At 40.0% G+C, this 21423-nt stretch overlaps 1 protein-coding gene across 1 annotated transcript in view; it reads right to left on the reverse strand.

Annotated features, from left to right (window-relative positions):
* The window catches only part of USP38 (ubiquitin specific peptidase 38), a 34914-nt gene extending 16006 nt beyond the window's left edge, over window positions 1-18908 (reverse strand). The window contains exons 1-6 of the mRNA XM_069556828.1: window positions 17570-18908; window positions 15879-16014; window positions 9370-9499; window positions 6834-6935; window positions 2391-2549; window positions 334-527 (exon numbers count right to left, since the gene is read on the reverse strand). Coding sequence (XP_069412929.1) covers window positions 334-527; window positions 2391-2549; window positions 6834-6935; window positions 9370-9499; window positions 15879-16014; window positions 17570-18251 — 1403 coding nt within the window. The 5' untranslated portion in view covers window positions 18252-18908. The remainder of the gene's footprint in view (window positions 1-333; window positions 528-2390; window positions 2550-6833; window positions 6936-9369; window positions 9500-15878; window positions 16015-17569) is intronic.
* Window positions 18909-21423: the final 2515 nt, after the last annotated feature.

A 21423-nucleotide genomic window follows, 5' to 3' on the forward strand; every position in this document is an offset into this window, starting at 1 on the left:
AATTGTACTTGAGGACCCTTAAACTCTGTTAAGGAAGCTCAATCACTTCCTCTGATATATTAATAAATATCAAGCCAGAGTAATTGAAAGACTCTAAATGAAATAAATAATATAAACATGAAGTATAATTTATATAAATTAGCATTTTAATAGCTCCAGGTACTAAAAGCAATTTTGTTTCTGAATAAGGCAATTATATGAAAATATTAATATTTTTTCTGCCATATATAAGAAATAATTTGAAGACAATCTCACCATCTTACATTTCATCAGCATGCATCAATTTCTACAGTAAAAATGACAAATTTTTTTAAAGTTCAAATTTAAACTTACTCTGTGGCCATAAACAATGCTTGTATAACACTGTTCATATAACATGTATTCCCTAGATTAATAAGACCAGTTTTCCCAGTTTCAGATTTTCCAGAAAGTCTAGACAAGCAAGATGCCAAAGAATTGGATTGAGAAGTCCAGGCACTTTGATTGAGAATCAATTTAATCTTCTCTTCACTGGGCTTAGGAAAATCCTGTAGATCATAAAGAGGAAAAGTAGTATAAAATATAAACTATTTTTTGTTATTAACACCATAAAGAAGATTCTTCCACTGACATTTATTCTTTCTTTTTTCCCATTTAGTTTTGACATCACTGATAGTACTTGACCAGTCATCAAAAAAATCACAGTACATGGCAAAAATAATGGTCTCCAAAAATGAATAAATATCTCCTAGAGTTTACCAAGCTGAGGAATACTCAAGAAATAGGAACTCAAGTCACATGTGAACTATTTCTACTTCCTATTTGCCAGCAAAATATTTTCAAAATAAACCTCTGCCATCAGAGAATATGTGGCAGTGCTATTCAAAGTCTGTAGAATGAGGACTTAGCACACAACTGAATTAGCTTAATAGTCTGCTTTCAAATTTCATAGTAAAATAAGAAATATCTCTTTATCATTGACTACTAATATTTACTCAGTATTAACCCTTAGAAATGAAATCTCAAAGTAGTCAGAGAATGAAAAATGAAAGTATCTAAGCACAATGACCTCTGACTTTAAAAAACAAAACTCCATCTCATGTTTAACCAGAGAAAATTATTACAAGATACAGTTTCTTCCCCGCTTTGTGACATATGAGATAAAATGTTCAGCGTCAGTGGTTTTCAAGCATGAGTGGAGTCCTGGAGACTAAGGAAAGCTGGCAAAATCTTGAAGGCTTTTTTGGACTGCTGTTACCACCTAAAGCACTTAAACCTCAGAAAATACTTTCTGAAGGAATTTTAATCTTTTGATTTTATTGTTGTTGTTGACATCTAATGGAAAATCCTTCCCTTAGTTTAACAGGGAGATCCATGCAAACTGAGCCTACTTTAGTTATCAGAATTTTCAGCTTTTAGAGGTGAAGAATGACATTTAACAACAGCAGTAGCTTTCATCTATGGACACAGCAGCATTGCAGAAAGAGGTTAATACTGCTATCAAATCCATGACAAAAACCTTTATAAAGACACATTTACTTCTGAAGTGTCCAAGGGTCACACCAGTAGTATAGCTTCTTTGCTGAACAGTTTTGTGTTTTGGCCTCATCCAAACTCGTTCTAACTAGAAACTCTAAGGTAGAAAGAATATGCTTTGTATTCATTTCAGATACAGAAGTAAAGATAATGAGAACTTATACTTTATTTCAGACCTCAAAAAGGAACATTATCAATAAAACTGATTTCTAACAACTTCTGAACACATCTAGCTGAAGGAAGTTCTCCAATTATTTTGCTGTTCCCTGATTAAGCAATACATTTACTAAGAGGAAAGTACGCTTTCTGTGATCCATTTTTCAAGACAAACAGAATCAATGCTTTTTAGATCCAGTATCCACACAAAGTTGAAAAACTGAGTTCACAAATAATTCAAGTAAAGATTCTAAGATATATGAACATTCATGAACAATCCATAGCAAAAATGAAATAAAAATCAGAGAAGAAACAGAGGTCAAATACTGTAATTACAATGCCTTCCTTTGAATCTAAGACGTATCTTACATATTTTGACATTTCTGATATTGGGAAGCAACTTATGTATGTATCAACTTAATATATCCTTTTTTAAAACAAATTTCCTCCAAAGCTGTTATGAATTTAAAGATATGCCTTATCATTGTCAGCACTGTAGAACTGAAGAAATATGGTTATTAATTTGGAGAGTAATAGCACATAAGAAAGACATCACTCTCTAAGAATTATTGAACCACGGTTCCAACTGCATTTTTCAAACAAAAAGCGCATTTCCATAAAAAGGTAAATTGAATAGCTGGTTATAGGAAGGTTCATCGCATTCATCTATCATATCATAGGCTGCAGCTCCACAGAGACTGGTGCAACTGTCATCATACCTTGATTGCCTCCAGGATGGGTTCGTAGAGATCTGGAAATCCAGAGTAGTGATACATCATACAGTGAATCAGTTCTGTTAACTGCACTAGGAAGGCTGTACTGGAAGGCAGACCATCACTCTTGAAGGAATGAACCAAATTAACTACATGAGGAACAATCTGAACAGAAAAAAAGACAAACATTCTTCAATTTACACAAACTGGCAACAAATTCCCTAGCCTACAAATGGAATAGGGTTTCCCTGGTGGCTCAGACTGTAAAGAATCAGCCTGCAATGCAGGAGACCCAGGTTTGATCCCTGGGCTGGGAAAGATCCCCTGGAGAAGGAAATGCAACCCACACCAGTACAAACGGAATGCAAGTGTTACACGATCAGCAGAGCTCTTCTGTATGTTCAGTCACTGCCTTTTTCTAAAAACGTTACCAAGTTAAACATTTCTAGAATACCAAGGTAAATCTAGTTTTTGAAGCATATATAACTGTAATCCATAAGACCCCTCTCCTCATGCTTATACTCCATTTAAAACTAAGGTACAAAAAATTAAGGTAATAAATAGGAGCTTAAGTCACTGCTGCCATTCTAAAAATGGCTTAGACTGAAAAATGTTGGGGCTATTATATTTACCAGATTGTTTAATAGGGACAAATGTTTAAAAGATAAACCAAGCATTAGCTTAAGAGTGCCATCTAGTGTGAATTTTAGATTTTTCACTTGAAGGAATTAGACATGTTATCCCAGGGACGGGGGAGCCTGGTGGGCTGCCGTCTATAGGGTCACACAGTCGGACATGACTGAAGCAACTTAGCAGCAGCAGCAGCACATTAGAGACTGCTTCAAGAAAATCTTCACGATAACTTATCCATACAACTAAAATTACAGCTGAGGCTACAGCACCACCTCTGTTTTAGACAAGGGACTACCTTTATTTTGGGGACGGTGTCTTATGTAACCATGGTTATCCTTACTAATGATCCCCATGTCCCACCTCCAAAAAAGAAGAGATGATTCTAAAAATAAAGAGAATTAGGAAAGTCCATTATTTTTAAGGAACTGGGGTTAGAAATTAAAGTGAAATCTAAAATGCTCATTGCTCATAACTATGTAGAAAACCATTAACACTGATAATAAGCACAACGTCCTTTCATTTTAAAATTAGAGTAAAAAGTCAATACAAAGCCAATCACATATTTAAGAGGTTATTAACAAAATAAATGCTACTTTGCAGCAATGGCTCATTAGTACAGAACTACACTTATTTCAACTAATTATTATAATTTGATACTACATATTTAGAGTCCACATGTAAAAAGCATCTTATTATTTTCTCTTCGTAGAACTTTTGTGTATGTATGTGTGTGTATATATGCAGCAACATGGGAAAATATTTATTATGTGATATTAAATTTCAAAAGAAGGATACAAAAATTACATATTGATTATAAATATAAATACAACCTTGTTAAAATATTTAGGGGAAAAAAACATTGTAACAGAAAACATAAAAATTAGTGTAGTGAGATTGTGGGTAATTTCATGATATATTGCCCTAACTTCCTATATTGTTATATTTTCTTTCTATACAAGTTTAATTTTGTTGTAAATGAATTATACACTTACTATAAAGAAAATCTGACGATACAAACATGTATGAGGTAAAAGTCTCCGTCCCACTGTCCAGCGAAAGACATTGGTTGTATATCAAACTTCGTATGGTATGTCACGGCACATACCATATATGTGATTTTTTTGTACAAATGGAATCAAACCTATATACTGTCTAGAACTTTTCTTGTTTCAACTGACAATCATCTCTTGCCTCAAATTCATGCAAAGCCTCTCAAATGGTCTCCTTGCTTTCACCTTTTGCCCTCCTTCAGACTACTCTTAAAGTAGCCAAATGAGCCAAATAAAAAGCACTGTAGAACATTATTTGGTATAAGCAGTGTAGAACATCTATTTGGTTCATGGCTAACTCATGACAAAAGTGAAGTTACAGCCAGCTCTATGGTCTTACCATCAAATAGCGAACAATTACAGTTATATTCCAATCAGCCCCCTTCCTTCTTGTAGGAAGAAATTCATATTCTTAAAATAATAGTGCTATTCTTCGTTCTCCTCTCTCTGGTTTCACTCTTATGCTTTGAGGTCTTAAATCATATTTTTGCTTTCACGCCACTTTCTTTAATCTTACCTCCACTGAAGGCATTAATCTGACCATAAAACTACCAGTTCCTAATGGTTAACACCACTGCTATCATCGCTACATTTCAAAGCAAATCTGAATAATAATTTTTCTCCATAAAGCCACATCTATCAGATATTTGCTAAAATAGTCAGAAATCCAAAATTATGGTTTCCTCAGAGGTGATAGGAGAGACAAAGATGGAAGAGAAGAAAGAATTTTTAAAATGATTATTTAATTTATAATACTAAATCGTCCAAAAGCCTTCCTAGTGTAGATTGGATCTTTGTGGACAGATAATATACCTAGTTATCTACTATTACATCTTACATGGTAAAAAATGATCACTGACTCAGAAATAAGACTAAGTTCTTCACAAGTGTATAAGACAGATGTCCAAGCAGGTTATTATCTTCTAAATATCTGAAAACTGATTTTTTTTTCCTGAATGAGCAAATCTGAATATTTGCAGACATTACTGTGATATTCACTAAACTTAAGTTAGTATTTGAGAAAATGTGTATAACATTTAATTAGAAGGCTTGATATTTTCTCTTCCATTTAAAATTTGTCACTTATAAAAAGCATATGAAAAGCAAATGGTCCATAAAAACACACTCTGTAATATCAATCTTGGTTTGCTTCAAAATATTCTAAATGATTCCAGGTTACTGTTCATACTTAGCAACTCCTAAATCTGAGTCCTTTGCTGAGTTGTTTAGAGTTACAGGTGATTTAACTGCTGCATGACCCACTACTAGATGCCCAAGTTAATTTTAGTTGAGTCGTAGGTCAGGCTATACACAGTATGTAGGCAGAATAATTAGGTTTTTGTTTTTAGACTTTATTAAGCCAGATCACAGTTTCCTATTTTAGCTCTAACTGTTCTTTAAATAAGTGATTTCATATTTACTTATTTCAGCAGTCAAATATTTCAAAGTCAACCATTTGCCATTTCAATCACTTTTTTGTGGGGAGGGTGAAGGCAACAAAAGGTAAGGAGATCCCTTCCATCTTTTAAAATATTGAGCAAAGAAATAGGTTTAGAGTATAGCAAAAGTGACTTATCTGAGAGAATAAGGAATGTGTGGAGATTAATAAACATTAGAATGGATTTCCTCCCCAGAAAATAAATAAATATAAACCTTTTCTCAAACAGCTGATACATGACTGTGCCTGATGGGAGGAACAAATAGTTGTTTTTCTCCCTTGGACGATTTTGCTAGTATTCTTGGTATATTAGCTCAAGTTTGAGTTTTGTGTAATGGATAACAAGTTTATTAACTGATGATCAAGCTCACCAATTAGAACAATAAACTACAGAAATCACTCCTCCTAAGTGATAATGTATTATAATGTAATTACTTGTTAGTAAGGTTTACTTCTGATAAGCCTGCAGATTTTCCTTCAGTGGAAATGGGGCACTGAGTAGCTGATATGACACATAATTCTCTGAGGCTAGTTAAATTTCCAACCAACAATCACCAACTGAAATTCTGCATTTCATCTGCCTCTTGCCTCTTCTGAATATGTTTGTGGTGGGCCAGGCCTCCTAAAATTTTAAACTGTGGCTGTGTTGATTGAGCTTCTAGTCCTGTAAAACTGAGGATCAGACCTTGGAGGAAGTCAGTAACCACATAAAGCACTGCTTTCCTGTGATGCCCTAGACAGAAAAATGGACAGGTTCTCAAAGTTACATTTTGTCATTTCTCACTTGCAATAACTGACAATCAAATAAATAATATGAAATCAAACCAAAACCAGTGATGCAGCTGGTTAAAAGTGGTAGGATTCTGGATATATTTTAAAGGAGGAATCAACAGAATTTATAGGGTATGAGCTGAGAGAGAAGGCAAAGCCCTAATTCTAGGGCAATAAAGACTGATGTTCTCCTGCTTCTGAAGTTCTAGAGCAGTCAGTGGTTTCAAACCATTTTTCTCCTTCTACGCTGCTCATGTGTGCAACAGACAGTGCGCCGGTGACACTGACACGTGACACTTCTCAAGTGCAAGAGTAACTTTTAACTTTCAATTGCTCGTTGTGATCACAAGTGGAAGTTTTGGTGAGACCCAAAACATGCTAAAATATACTCTTTGAGAGGAAATCTCACAGTATCAATTTTAACAGGACTCATAAAGCTACAGGAAAATAGATTTAGGACCAATCTATAATCTTTTCACAAATACAAATGTGACTCAATACTAAGTTGAAATTTTAAAACAAGGTTTTTTGAAGTAGGAAACTTGTGTCATAACTTACCAAATGGAACGCCTCTGGAGAATGCTGAAAACTAAGCAGCATGTGAGAAAGAACTGCGAGAGCACCAGGTCGCACGAGAGGAAACCAAAGGCGATTAAAAACCTGCCCAAAAGACAAGCATCCACTTTAAGGTCTGGCATGGAAACCATTATCCCAATCAGTGGCTACTTTCATTGGGCCCCAAATTATTGATGTGCTTATCTCCTTCCTGGGAAGTTTTATCATAACATATACAATTAAACTCTGGGAGAGGGATAAAGTTAGGAAATAATATGACAGAGATCAAGGGAGTATAATGACCCCACCAACTCTTAAAACTACATCATCAAATAAAAATCTGTCAAACAATGTTTACAAGGTGATACTCCCTGGACCATTATTTGTTCAGAAAATACTTACTGACCATCTACTACTGCCTGGCACTATTGTATATACTGGGAAAACAATAGTGGATTCAAAGCAAACCTCTGATCTTAGAGGGCTTACTGTCTAGAGGGCTGGATAGAGGCAATTAAAAGTAACATGAGAGAAAAATGCTATGAAAGCGAGGCATGTTGAATAGGGAATGCTGAGTGGCAAAAGGCTCTGCTGTTTTATTATAGGGAATTAAAAAAAAAAACGCCTCATGATAAACGTGACCCCTGACTACAAAAAACTGAAAGGAATGAGACTAAGTCTGACAGATAACTGGGAGAAGGGCCTTTGCTCTGCTTATTATACTCAGCACTGCAAAAGCCCTGAGGCCTCCAGCCTGGTGGACTAGAGATATAACAAGGAGGGCAGTGTGCGTAAACAAAGCACGGAGATTGAGATTGAGGCAGTCACAGTGGAAGACAGGATGAGAGGAGCAGCAGTGGCCCAGGTTGGGGAGGACCTCGTGTGATGCCTGAAGGGGATCAAGGGCAGGAGCCACAGGGCTACTGCAATCAACATAGCAAGGGGTGATCCTTCCAAGGCAGGAAACCCAGATTTGATCCGTGGATTGGGAAGATCCCCTGGAGGAGGCCATGACAACCTACTCCAGTATTCCTGCCTAGAGAATTTCTTTGGACGGAGGAGCCTGGTGGGCTACAGTCCATAGGGTTGCATAGCGTCGGACACAACTGAAGTGACTTAGCACAACTGGTGCTGAATCTGCATCAGGGTGGTAGTGATGCAGCTGGTTGAGAGTGGTAGAATTCGGGATATATTTTAAAGGTAGAATCAATAGGATTTGTAAGACATGGGCTGAGAGAGCATGAAGAGACAAGAATAGCTTCAAGGTTGAGCCTGAGCACATGAAAGGCTGCTGCTGCTGCTGCTGCTGCTGCTGCTGCTAAGCCGCTTCAGTTGTGTCCAACTCTGTGCGACTGCATAGATGGCAGCTCACCAGGCTCCCCCGCCCGTGGGATTCTCCAGGCAAGAACAAGTTGCCATTTCCTTCTCCAATGCATGAAAGTGAAAAGTGCAAGTGAAGTCGCTCAGTTGTGTCCGACCCTCAGCGACCCCATGGACTGCAGCCCACCAGGCTCCTCCATCCATGGGATTTTCCAGGCAAGAGTACTGGACCCCAGCCACTGCCTTCTCTGACATGAAAGGCTAAAATAGTCATTTAAGATGGGGAAGACCAGGTTTGGGAGGGAAAAATCAGGAATTAGATTGTGGATAAGCTGAACCCGAGATCCAAGTATATAGAGAGCTGGATACATGAACATGGAGTTTACAGGAGAATAATGAACTAGAAATAAAACCCTATCAGTCATGAACTCAGAGACGTTGCTTAAAGCCATGGTGGCTGTGTGAACTGAGAAGAAAGGAAGCCAGAGGTGAACCTCGAAGGCACTCTAAAGTTGGAAAGATCACACCAGGACTGAGGAGTCAGTGAGCTAGAACAAAGTCCAGGAGAATATAATATCCTGGAAACTGAGAGAGGAAGGTGTCTCAAGAGGGAGTGACCAGCTATGCCAAATGACTAACAGGTCAGAGGAGAGGAGGCTTGAGAAATAACTCGAGTTAAGCAACACTGGAGAGCACAGGTGTCAAAGATCGTTTTGGCAGAAAAATGGTGGTAAAAGCTTGATTAGTTAGGATTCAAGAGCTAATGGGAAGACTGTGTTTTCATAATAAATATTTGAAAACAGCAAAATTATTATTATGACCTAATCTTAAGTAGCATTTTAAATTTCTAAAGCCTATTCAAAATTTTTATTCAAAAGAAAACCCAAAACTAGATGCTTTAAAGGGGACCACCCAAAGATAAAAAGACTTGTATGGACTTATATGGGTCTTACTTCCCAGATAGCACAGGTGGTAAAGAACCCGCCAATGCAGGATAAGTAAGAGAGAGATGCAGGTTCGATCCCTAGGTCAGGAAGGTCCCCTGGAGAAGGAAACAGCAACCCACTCTAGTACTCTTGCCTGGGAAATCCCATGGACAGAAGAGCCTGGGGGGCTACAGTCCACAGGGTTGCAAAGAGTCAGACATGACTGTAATGACTTAGCACACATGTGTTACATGGCTCTATACATTCCAAAAGATTAATATACTCCCACTTACCAATTCTATTTTCAGTAAAGTAACATCTATCAAAATAGTAAACTTCTGGACAGCTGCCAGTCCTTTCAAGAGCGCAGTCACCCATGTGTCTACGTGCTGAGCCAACGGCCAGGACAGCCAGTCAATCATCCTGAAAATTAAAGGACAACAAAACCAGTAGCACTGACAACAGCCTTGACATTATTCATTAGGAATAACAAGAGTAGCTACAGTAGTAGTTACAAAGTCACTCACTTTGTGACTCAATATTTACTGAGCTTGCATGTGAAAAGTACTATTGAAGATGTATTTCCAGTGTATTAATTCATTTAACCTTCTCATCAGTCCTGTAAAATTCATTCATAACCTACAGATGAGGAACTGAAACACAAAGAAGTAACTGATAAAAGTATTTAGGGACCCCCCAGCTAATAAATGGTGAATTGAGATTTTTAAACCAAATCACTCTGACTTAAAAACCTGGTTTGTTTTACTATTTTTGTTGTATATATTCACCCAAACTGGATTACTGGATCAAAATCAAATAATACAAACAAGTGGCTGCTTGTACTCAGGGATTTCCAATCTTGTCAACTGACAGTCTTATATAACACATTTGTATAAAAATAATTTCTGATAATCATTCTGCATAAATGCAAAGTTTCTAATGTATTCTTCAGTAGTGTCAACTTATTAGGCAAATTTACTTTAAGAACAGTTCAAATATGGCTATCTGAACTAAGACATGCATATGAAGCAAAATTTCTCCTTTCTGGTGATTACAATCTAAATAAATATAAAATGTACTGTTAAAAAAGACTATATTTTGAATCGTGAAACAGGTCTCTTCATCTCTCTCAAAATTCTACTATACAAAGACAACAAAAAGAAATTTCAAATAGACAAAAGGGCACCAAGTATACAAACACTAAAATGGCCTCGTTCTGAAATAGTGAGCGCTCTTCTCTTTGAGTAGGGCTTTCTTGGTGGTTCAGTTGGTAAAGAATGCGCCTGCAATGCAGGAGACTGGGGTTTGATCTGTGGGTGGCAAAGATCCCCTGGGGGAGGAAATGGCAACCCACTTCAGTCAGGATTCTTGCCTGGGAAATCCCATGGACAGAGGAGCCTGGCAGACTACAATCCATGGGGGCCCAAGAGTTGGACATGACTTAGTGACTAAACCACTACCACCACCTTTTTGAGTACCAACCCAATTAAATGAAAATAAAGTAACATGGGGTATGATGGAAACTATCCCTTATGTTAGATATCAACCACAATGAAGAAGATGCTACAATGCTTCTGGAAGGCAACTGGGCCAAATGTTCATATTATTTGATTTTGATCCAGTAATCCAGTTTGGGTGAATATATAATAAAACAAATAGTAAAACAAACCAGGTTTTTAAGTCAGAGTGATTTGGTTTAAAAATCTCAATTCACCATTTACTAGCTGGGGGTCCCTAAATACTTTTATCAGTTACTTCTTTGTGTTTCAGTTCCTCATCTTTAGGTTATGAATGAATTTCACAGGACTGATGAGAAGGTTAAATGAATTAATACACTGGAAATACTGTGAATGTCTCCCTTCTAAATGTTACGACGAGGAAATAAATACATCCTTTGATTGTACAAAATGTAAAATACATAGTACATAAACACACGACCAAAAGAGCAACTAACACGTCAAAAGGACTGGCCCTCATATTGATATAAACTATCTCCATTAACACTGGAGCGTTATCTTTAGTAAGATTTTTGCTCTTAACGATTAACCTGTCCTATCAGACACGGAGTGGCTTCAGAGTTCATACTGATTTTACCACAGGTTATCTGTATGTTTCCTCTATACTCTACACACATTATTTCTTTTTCCCTTTCTTGTTTTTCTGGCCAACAATGATGGTTTTAAGTCATTACAGTTGTCCCTGAGAGCTGTTCCACACCTCTCAACTGTTGTTAACCTGGTTTTCCCAAGTCTGTGGCCACTCTACATACCCAAAGTAGAAAGTAGTGACATTTGCATTTGTGTGTGGAGTATATTCACTGCAGCACTGCTTACAATACAGGAAAAATGCAAAATTATCATAAGGAAATGACTTATATTTACTATGGAACATTAGGCAGAATTTTAAAATATGAGATAGGTCGATATGAATCTATCCACAAGGATCTAACACAAAAATATCTGAGCTATTATTGAATTAAAAAAGAAAAAAAAATGCTGGTAAATCTTTTTAAAAACTGATTTGTTTAAAAGAAAACATGAGTACATGTTTTATGTATATATATATATATATTTACTATAAATGTGTACATAAAAGCACTGTGGTTTAGAGAAGGAGAACAAGTGAGCACCTCTCTTTGGCTCTACAGACTCTTCCCCGTGGGGAGCACAGTCCCAGAGTGGAACCAGACTGGGCTCCTTAGCACACGGGGCCCAAGTTTCCCTTTAGCTCAGGTTCAAGGGGAGTACAAGTAAAACTGAGGGGGCAGAGTAGCGAATTCCACTTGGCCATGGCTTTTCATCATCCCTAATCACCCAATCAGCCTTTGCCTCCATCCTCTCCACTTCTAGGCTCCCCTCTCACAAGCCTCTATCTAGTCTTGACCTTATCCCATGTGTAACCCATGTCCTAACCACCCTAAAGATACTTCAAGTCAGAAGTAACACAAATTTGAAGCCCTGAGAAGGCAATGGCAACCCACTCCAGTACTCTTGCCTGGAAAATCCCGTGGATAGAGGAGCCTGGTAGGCTCCAGTCCATGGGGTTGCTAGGAGTTGGATACGACTGAGCGACTTCACTTTCACTTTTCACTTTCCTGCACTGGAGAAGGAAATGGCAACCTACTCCAGTGTTCTTGCCTGGAGAATCCTAGGGATGGGGGAGCCTGGTGGACTGCCGTCTCTGGGGTTGCACAGAGTCGGACACGACTGAAGCGACTTAGCAGCAGCAGCAGCAGCAGCAGCAGTATTCAAAAAATATTCGAATCTCTATTATATAATAGATACTGCATTAAATGCTAAAAATATAACTCTAAATTATGATGTATGCCTTCAAACTGATAGGGAAAGTTAGGAAATATTCAACAGGCCACACAATAAGTAGCAGTGTTGGCATCTGAAGCAATGATCTCATTACCTGCTCTGCTGGCAGAAGAGACACTTTTGGCTACACTTTAATTACATTCTAGTCTTGCTTCAGTTTGATTGGATACACATAGGCTCAAATCTTCTCACACACAGTCACTCTAGAATCAGTTATTTTTATGGTTAACTACTGTAATCTTATCTACTGTGTATTGGTTACAATTTGAATTTTAAGGACACTTAACCCTGATAGGCTGACTTAATTTCCTACTATTTAAAGAACATTCAGTAGCTGTAATAAATCTTGTTTCCTCCATTAGATTGTGGGATTACGAACAGTGTTGTTACAGTTCTGTTTTGTTTTTTAATCTCTAATCTTTGATCTGCATTGAAATGGAGCTGAAATCTATTGACTAAATGAAACTATTTCCCTCTAGAGCTAAAAAAAGGACATGCAACTTAAAAAAATTAAAACTGGCAGGGCTTCCCTAGTGGCTCAGACAGTAAAGAATCTACCTGCAATGCGGGAGACCCGGCTTTGATCCCTGGTTCTGGAAGATCCCCTGGAGAAGGAAACAGCAGCACACTCCAGTATTCTCGCCTCGAGAATTCCAGACAGAGGAGCCTGGTGGGCTACAGTCAGTGGGGTCACAAAGGCTTGGACATGACTGAACGACTAACATAATATTATGAAAGGCATCTTAATTTCACTTTTATATGGCAGCTTAAGGGCTACATCCAGCTTTCAGTCTTATTCTTTCCAATGTTTAAAAAATTGGAAAACTTCACATAAAAAATGGACGTTGGGCTTCTTCTAAAAAATCAGGTTAGCAATACTGAACTCAAATTTTCCTATGATACAGACTTAGAGAATGGAACTTATGATTGCCAGGGGAGAAGGATCGGGGAGGGGATAGTCAGGGAGTCTGGAACTGACATGTACACACTGCTCCATTTTAAATGGATAACCGACAAGGTCCTACTGTACAGCACAGGGACTGTGCTGCTCGATGCTGCATGGCAGCCTGGACCAGAGGGGAGTCTGGGGGAGAATGGATACATGTACATGTATGGCTGAGTCCCTCTGCTGTCCACCTGAAACTACCACAACATTGTTAATTGGCTATACTCCAATATAAATTAAAAAATTTAAAACCAAAAAAAAATTCCCCCTTGATAATAAGACAACAGAAGTTGAGGATCAGCTTTCTTTTTTAAAAAGTGCTTATGAACCCTGTTTCCTATTATGTCAGTTGTTGTTTAGCTGCTAGGTTCTGTCCAACTCTTTGCAACCCCATGGACTATGGCCAGCCAGCATCCTCTGTTCATGGGATTTCCCAGGCAAGAATACTGGAGTGGGTTGCCTTCTCCATGGGATCTTCCCAACTCAGGGATCGATCCAGCATCTTCTGTGTTGGCAGATGGATTCTTTACCACTGAGCCACCAGGTCAGTTACACCTGGCCTATTTCATCCTTCAGTGTTACTCATCTAGTTTTGGTACAGTATCTGCATTTGGGTTTCTGTGGGTTACAGAAAATGACAGTGAAGCATGACAAGCGCTATGTGTGAAATATAGAGCATGAGGGAGTGGAGGGTGGGGTATGATAAAAATAAATGTTACTATCCTTTTCATTTATATTTGTAATACAAGAATAATTACTACAGGTACACTGTAAGTTAAATAGGATCATGTAGGAGATAAATTGGAAATGCAATACAAAAAACGGATCACAATTTCCCATAGAAACAGGTAGGTAAAAAATAATTTCCAAATATATCTTAAAATAAATTCTTAAGTTGGAAACTATCGTTGTTTTGAAGAGGCTGAAAAACTAAGATTAAGGGTGCCATCAGAGAACCCCACGAACAGTATGAAAAGGGTGCTATACCCAACATTGCAAATCAACTATAAGAGTAAAAAAGAACTTGAGAGCGAGATTTGTACACATGTAAATTTCTGAGAACCCAACATAAAATATCAATACTGAAGTTTACATGTTACCTCATGACTGTAATTTATAATTAGTTAAAATATAATCTGTAATGCGAAAACATTTTGTTCCAAATCCTTACATTTTCTTTAAATGTGCTATCAATACACACATACAGGGGAAAAAAATAGAAAAAATTACAAAACAAAACCAGACAGACATGAAACAAGAATAGGAAGACAGGGAAATAACTAATAACATCTTACCTTTGAAAGAAAAATTAGTAAATTATTAGATAGTATTGATGTCCTTCCCCTTATATCTCCAAAAGGTCTGCACTCTCATTTCCTTCATATCTTTACTTCAAGGTCACCTTTTCAGTGAGGGCTTCCTTGTCTATCTTATTTAAAATTGCAAACCATTCCTCATGCTTTATTGCTTTCCTACTTTTTTTCCAAAAACATTCATCATACTATTTTACTTATCGTATTTAATTAAACCTAAAAACAGAATCAACTTTAGGATGTATAATTAGGTTATATACCACCGCAGCAACAAAAGTTCTGCAATTTAAACACCAATGACTATACCTTTCAACATCTCTGAAATCAGGATGTATCTTGGAATCAATATAATATGTTGATACTGTCTGCCTGCTTCCCCAGCTACATGTCCATGAGAGATATTTCTATCCATTTGACTTTTAAACATTGCTTGGCATTCCTGGTAAGTGCCCAGTAAATGTGTTTGCATAGCTGGATGACCGGAAGCACAAGAGTACAAGAGTACTGAGAAGTAAAAACAACATGAAGCTGGACATATAAGACTAAAACTGAAAATCATCAAGGATAAAGAGAAAGCATAAACATACCAGGAGAGCCTAACTACTCACAAAGGAAAGATAATCAAACCGACTGCAGACTCCATATTAGCAACAACAAATGCCAGAAGACAGTGCAGTATTATTTTCAAAATGCTAAGAGAAAATGATGATCAGATTAGAATTCTGTGTCTTGCGAAATCATATACTTGAGAATATGCAAGAAAAAAACACGCTTTGAACAGACCAAGAAAGTCTTACCCAGAGGTCCTGGTTGAAAGAGAAAGTAAAAGTATGTACTAAGTAAAGGTACAGGCTTAGCCAGGAAGAAAAAAGAAGATCCCACAGGGAGGAAATAGGTTTCAGGAAATGATACGGAGCAAAGAAATTCGTAAAATATATCAATAATCCAACCAACTCCTGACTGTACAATAAGTGTATTTGTGTGTTATATTTTTGTAATTAAAAATGTTGAATTGAAAATGTATTTATGAATTACTGGAATGCCTGCAAGCCTACAGTAAGGTAAATGATTCATTTCAATTAATTAGGAGAATCTTTATATATTTGATTCCATGATGTCAGTTCTGCACATTGCCCTAAGTTTTTCATTACCCACAAAATACAGCAAAATAATCTTCTCCTCCCAAATCTACAATTACCATCTACGATGTTATGAAGAAGTACCTGCAAAGAGCTTGGGTCATACTGGCGTCTTTTACATTTGGATCCGTAGTAAGGCTCCTGATGAGAACTGTGATCATCTGAAGAGGGATGTGCTGCACGAGGCTCGCCAGTGCTACAGAAGGTTCAAATGAAGCATCTATATTGTTTTAATGAAAAAGACAAAGGAATACGGCAAGACGGTTTAAATGAAGTATGTGGAGAGAACAATTTACCACCCCTTCCACCAAGTGGTTGTTATGCTCCACCTCCTGTGTAGACGCTAACATACAAGGAATGTTGAACTGCAGAAATGAGACATTAAGAGCTAATGGCAATGAACGTTCTTTCTACAGGAAGAACTACTGCAACATAAAAACTATGCCTATCACCATATTTAGTCCATAAGTTACTTTATTTTCTTGCATTCTTTAATACTGTTTTTGTCGTGCTAAAATAGTCATTTGTAAAAGCAGTAGTCAGAAAAGAAATGCAAGGCATCGTTTAAATTAACCCCTTAGATCCTCCAAAGTCGCTTACTCCTATTAATTACAGTAGTCATTACACTGCTCTAAGGACAATTTTTAAAATCTCTTAAAGAAGTAGAAATTAAGATGAATTTTAGGGGGACTTTGCTTAAAACACATAAAAATTAGGCAAAGCCAAGGTGAGCACCTTTACTGCTAAAGGTGAGAAAGTTCTGGGGAAATCTAATTGTTCTAGCAACATAGGCGATATAAGAACAATTACAATTAAAAAATAAACCAAAACTCAGATGATGCAAATACACAGTTGGTAATTCTTTCATAAATGCATTTAATTCAACAGAAAACATGGAGACTGTTAAAACTCTAGTCTTAGTTTTAATTCTCAAGATAAAAGGGGGTTCCCCCTCCTTCACAACTTCAATTTCCAACAACAGCCGGAAGGATGACGGTACCAAGCAGAGAGGGAGTGAACACAGTTTTGGATCTAGTGTTGCACAACTTTCAGAGCTGGAAGCTCCATGTCTGGACAAGGAACGTAAACACACAGGTAAAATTTCTGGGTGAGAAGGCATTTTCCTGTTAAGTATCACCTGACCCCCTCCTGTGGTTCTAAGGTCAGGATTCTTGGCCTATATATACCTGGAGCGGGAAACACCGATCACTCAGCCCCCCAGTATCCACTCTCACAAACTACCGTGGACAGAGAATACCAATATTCAGCAACTACACAGTTAACTAGGATAATCCAGCAATAAAACAAACAGCACAGTCCAGTAATTAAAATGTGGGAAAATTCAGAAGCTAAGGAAAAACTCATGACAACAAGATGACAAAATCACAGCACGATTATGATACGGTAAACATGATTATGCTGCCATTAGTCACTCACGAATAAAAGCTTTACATGCTTTATGTAGTAGCTGTCATCCTCAAAACATTCCATAACTTGAGCAGAGGCTGAGTAATTAAGCGACTTGTTTCCTGCCAAAGGTCTTAGACCTGGACATTCTCAACCTTTAAAATAGAAACACTGCTCCCCTTTTTTTTTTTTTTTAAAGTCCAAAGTGACAGGCTGATTATGGCAAGTGGAAGAGAATCTGGATGAGGGTGTTAAGATCTGCTTTTCCACGAAGACGTTTTCAGAGCCGGTAAACGAACACGGTGTGTATGTAAGAGACACAAACTACATTTCCAAGAGAGGCTGTCCGTGAAGGCCACGACCCTTACCTGTGGAGGAAATGCTTGCAAAAACTTCTTGCAGAGAAGGCAGCAGGGTGGAGGGCTCGGCCTTCCAGATGTTCTGCAGCAAGTTACTCACTTTTGTCACCTGCGAAACATATTCCCGCAGCTCTTTCTCCTGGGTGGACACGCATTGGAAGTGGCCTATCGTTCGAACCAGCTGTTGGCAGAAGGTGATGGACAACTTCCCCTTGGGGATGCACTGCACGAAGTCTGTCAGGAGGTCGCTGAGTCGGGCGCACAGCTGCGGCTCCGGCCTCTCGCACACCATCCGCAGCACCTCCACCTGCAGCAGGCCGAAGAGGTCCAGCACCGACGGGCAGCTCATGATCAGCTTCAGGCCATTGTGAATGTAGTCCACGATGGCTACGTCCTTCCTGTCCAGCGAGTGGTAGCCCTGCTGAAGGAGACCCAGCACGAACGTCTTGTTGAAGAAGGACTCGAACTCCGGCCGGTGGTAGCGCGCGTAGGCCTCCAGCACTTGGTGGCCCACCTGCCGCTGAAAGGGGTCCTGGCCCTCCAGGATGAGCCTGGTCGTCAGGTCAAACATGGCCTCGCACTGCGCCTCGTCCAGCCAGTGCTCCGCCGACTCCACCACCTTCCGCACGATCATCCGCTTCAGGGGCAGCGGGTGCGAAGAACTCACCAGGCCCTCCAGGATCTTGTCCATTGTCGCCACGCGGCAAGGCCCGGGCCAGGGGGTGAGGAGCCGGTGGCCACGGCCCCGAGGTGGGCCAGGAGAGCCCCGGGGCGGAGGCGAACCTGGAGCGCAGCAGCAGCAGCAGCGGGACCGACCACCGCCACCGCCGCCTCAGTAGCCACATTTATCGGGCAGGGGGGCCCATCCGAGTCCGGGCGGGAGTTGGCAAGTCTGGGGCGTCTAAGAACCAGCCCCGTCCGCGCTGGGCCTAAGGAGCCAGAGGCCCACACTCCGCCGCCGCTGCCGCCGCCCCGGGCCCGCGGTCTCTCTCAGCATCAGCGCGGAGGGGCCAGCGGGGGCCCCCCCAGCTGCGGCGGGCACTCAGGGCCCGGGGCTGCCAGCCGCCGGGTGAGGAAGCGCGCCTCCGCGCGCCGCGGCAGGTGTAGGCGTTCGGGCTCCAGCCGGTCCTGGGATGAAACCCGGCCTGGGTTGAGTCAGGAGTGCCTGTCACGAAAGGTGCCGGATCAGCCGGGTAGAAGAGGAGGTGGACACCCTTGACCCGGATTCAGAAGGTCCAGCGAACAGGAAGTGAAGGCTGTCGGAACCTCCGGAAAGGCCCGCCCCTCCGCACTCCTCCCCACCCTACCTCTTTCCTCCTTCTCCTCTCTTCCTCCTCCGTCTCCGCCCGGCTACCCCCTCCAGGGCCCTGCTCGGATCCCCCAGCGGTCCCGCCTCCTTGCGGCCGCGCAGGCGCGGCCGCCCCCGTGGAGTCGCGCGGCGACACCGGCGTCACTGGGGATCACGTGTAAGTCATAGGCGGCTTTCCGGGTGGTGCGGCCGGGAGCCGCTCCGGAGAGCGGTGGAAGTGATGAGTCCAGGATTCCCACCTTCCGATCTCTTGTCGGTTCTGTTCGGGTCGGGTTACATGTGAAAGGCCGAGAAAGTTTTATTTAGTTCAAGTCTTGTGAATCATAAAGTTTTGGAAACGTGAACCGAAGAGCATTTGGGGGAGAAAATAAGGAAAAGGACCCAAAATTCGGATTGAAGAGAAGTCATTCAACAAGAAATGAACTGCTGCTGCTGCTGCTAAGTCGCTTCAGCCGTGTCCGACTCTGTGCGACCTCAGAAGAGGGTTCCTAAATGCGAGTGCCTTTCTCTTAACGTATGGTTGGGCTTCCCTGGTGGCTCAGAGGTTAAAGTGTCTTCCTGGAATGCGAGAGACTTGGGTTCGATCCCTGGGTCGGGAAGATCCCTGGGTCGGGAAGATCCCCTGGAGGAGGAAATAGCAACCCACTCCAGTACTCTTGCTTGGAGAATCCCATGGAGGGAGGAGCCTGGTAGGCAACAGTCCATGGGGTCACAAAGAGTCGGACACGACTGAGCGACTTCACTTCACTTCATGGTTATTAAAGTAAGGGCGGTACTGGCGACGGTATACATTTAGAAACGATCTTTAACAGGTATCTTCTCGTGGGATAGCTGTCAGGGCTTCCCTGATATCTCTGTTGGTAAAGAATCCGCCTGCAATGCAGGAGACCCCGGTTCGATCCCTGGGTTGGGAAGATCCCCTGGAGACGGGAAAGGCTACCCACTTTAGTATTCTGGCTTGGAGAATAACGTAGAGTGTATATAGTCCATGGAGTCGCAAAGAGTCGGACATGACTGAGCAATGGGGAAACTGACAGTGTGGGATAGCGAAGAATACGTTGTCCCCAGAATGGGAGGAGAGTAAGGAAAATGATAGATGAGAAGAAATGACAGTATTGTCCCCAGAATGGGAGGAGAGTAAGGAAAATGATAGATGAGAAAGAATGACAGTACTTTGAAAATAAACCCAATGAAATCTTAACAGTATTTATGTTAGGCTGACACTGGCTAACAATAAGAATAGATGTAGTCATCATGTTTGTAGTTTTTCAATTTAAATTCCAAAGATTCTCAGTAAGAATTTAGGCTTTCATGGGAGGCCTTTAAATTGAAAAATTACCTAATTATGTCTCCGTTAAGACTTGACTCTTGTGATTGTGAAATCAGACCTTTAATGGCCTGTAATACAGAGGAAAATTTAAAGAGCTGTTTCATTTAAAATACACAATAGAAAAGAAGCAAACTTGTGAGTTGTTTACTTTGCTCAGTGGTGTTTGGGTTTCTACCAGTTTACAAAGTGGTTACATTAATATATTGAGTACATTAGTGAGGGTAATCTTGGGGCTTCCCAGGTGGTTCAGTGGTAAAGTATTTGCCTGCCAATGCAAGAGAGGCAAAAGATGCAGATTTAGTCCCTGGGTCAGGAAGATCCCCTGAAGAAGGGAATGGCAACCTGCTGCAGTATTCTTGCCTGGAAAATCCCATAGATGGAGGAACGTGGAGGGCTGTGGTCCATGGAGTCTCAGAGTTGGACATGACTGATTGAGCACACACTGGTGGATAATCTTGAAAAGAAAAGCAGTTTAAACAGGATAGAAACTGGGTAGAGAAACTTGAGATCGAGTTAGTTTGTGGAAAGAGATTGACGATAAAAGAGAAACGAGGTAATTGGTGGATGTAAAAGTCATGCTACAGCTCAGGAATAGCTTTGGAACTTTTTCTTTTCCAATAGATGGAAAGTAAAACTACAGAGAAAAGTGTGACTTTACTGGGAATGGTGCCACCTTGGAAGACAAAGATAAGGTGAAAGTAAAACATTAAGAGGAATGTATGGTGGGATTGTGAATTTACTGATTTAATTTAAAATCTAAGATGTGAAATTGACAATATTTGAATATTATACCTTACGTCCTATGTTACGTAATAAGGGAATGAGAGGAAAAGAGACATTTGTTATACATAATAATATATATTTGAAGCAAATATTTCTGTTACATATACTAAGCAAATATATTATGCATTCATAATGAAATAAGGAATAAATGCTTGTGACAATAACAGTCCAGGTTCTGTCACTGAAGATGTGATTATAGTTGGTATTTTAACAACCTTTTCCCACTGTCTACTCTGAATTCCCTTTGCCTTCAGCAAGTACCTCAGCTGGTTGTGGTTCTTTGCCTGGTGGAGTGACCCAAACAAACCTTCATTTCTGAAGAGTCTGGACCCTGAGTAGTCCTACCTGGGTTGGATTGTTGTAGATTTATACTGGCTTTAATCACAGAGCATGGTAATACCAAGAGATGCGCTAAGGGATATTATTCCAGACAGAGTGCAT

The sequence above is a fragment of the Ovis canadensis genome, chromosome 17 (genome assembly GCF_042477335.2).
Source record: "Ovis canadensis isolate MfBH-ARS-UI-01 breed Bighorn chromosome 17, ARS-UI_OviCan_v2, whole genome shotgun sequence".
Taxonomy (NCBI): domain Eukaryota; kingdom Metazoa; phylum Chordata; class Mammalia; order Artiodactyla; family Bovidae; genus Ovis; species Ovis canadensis.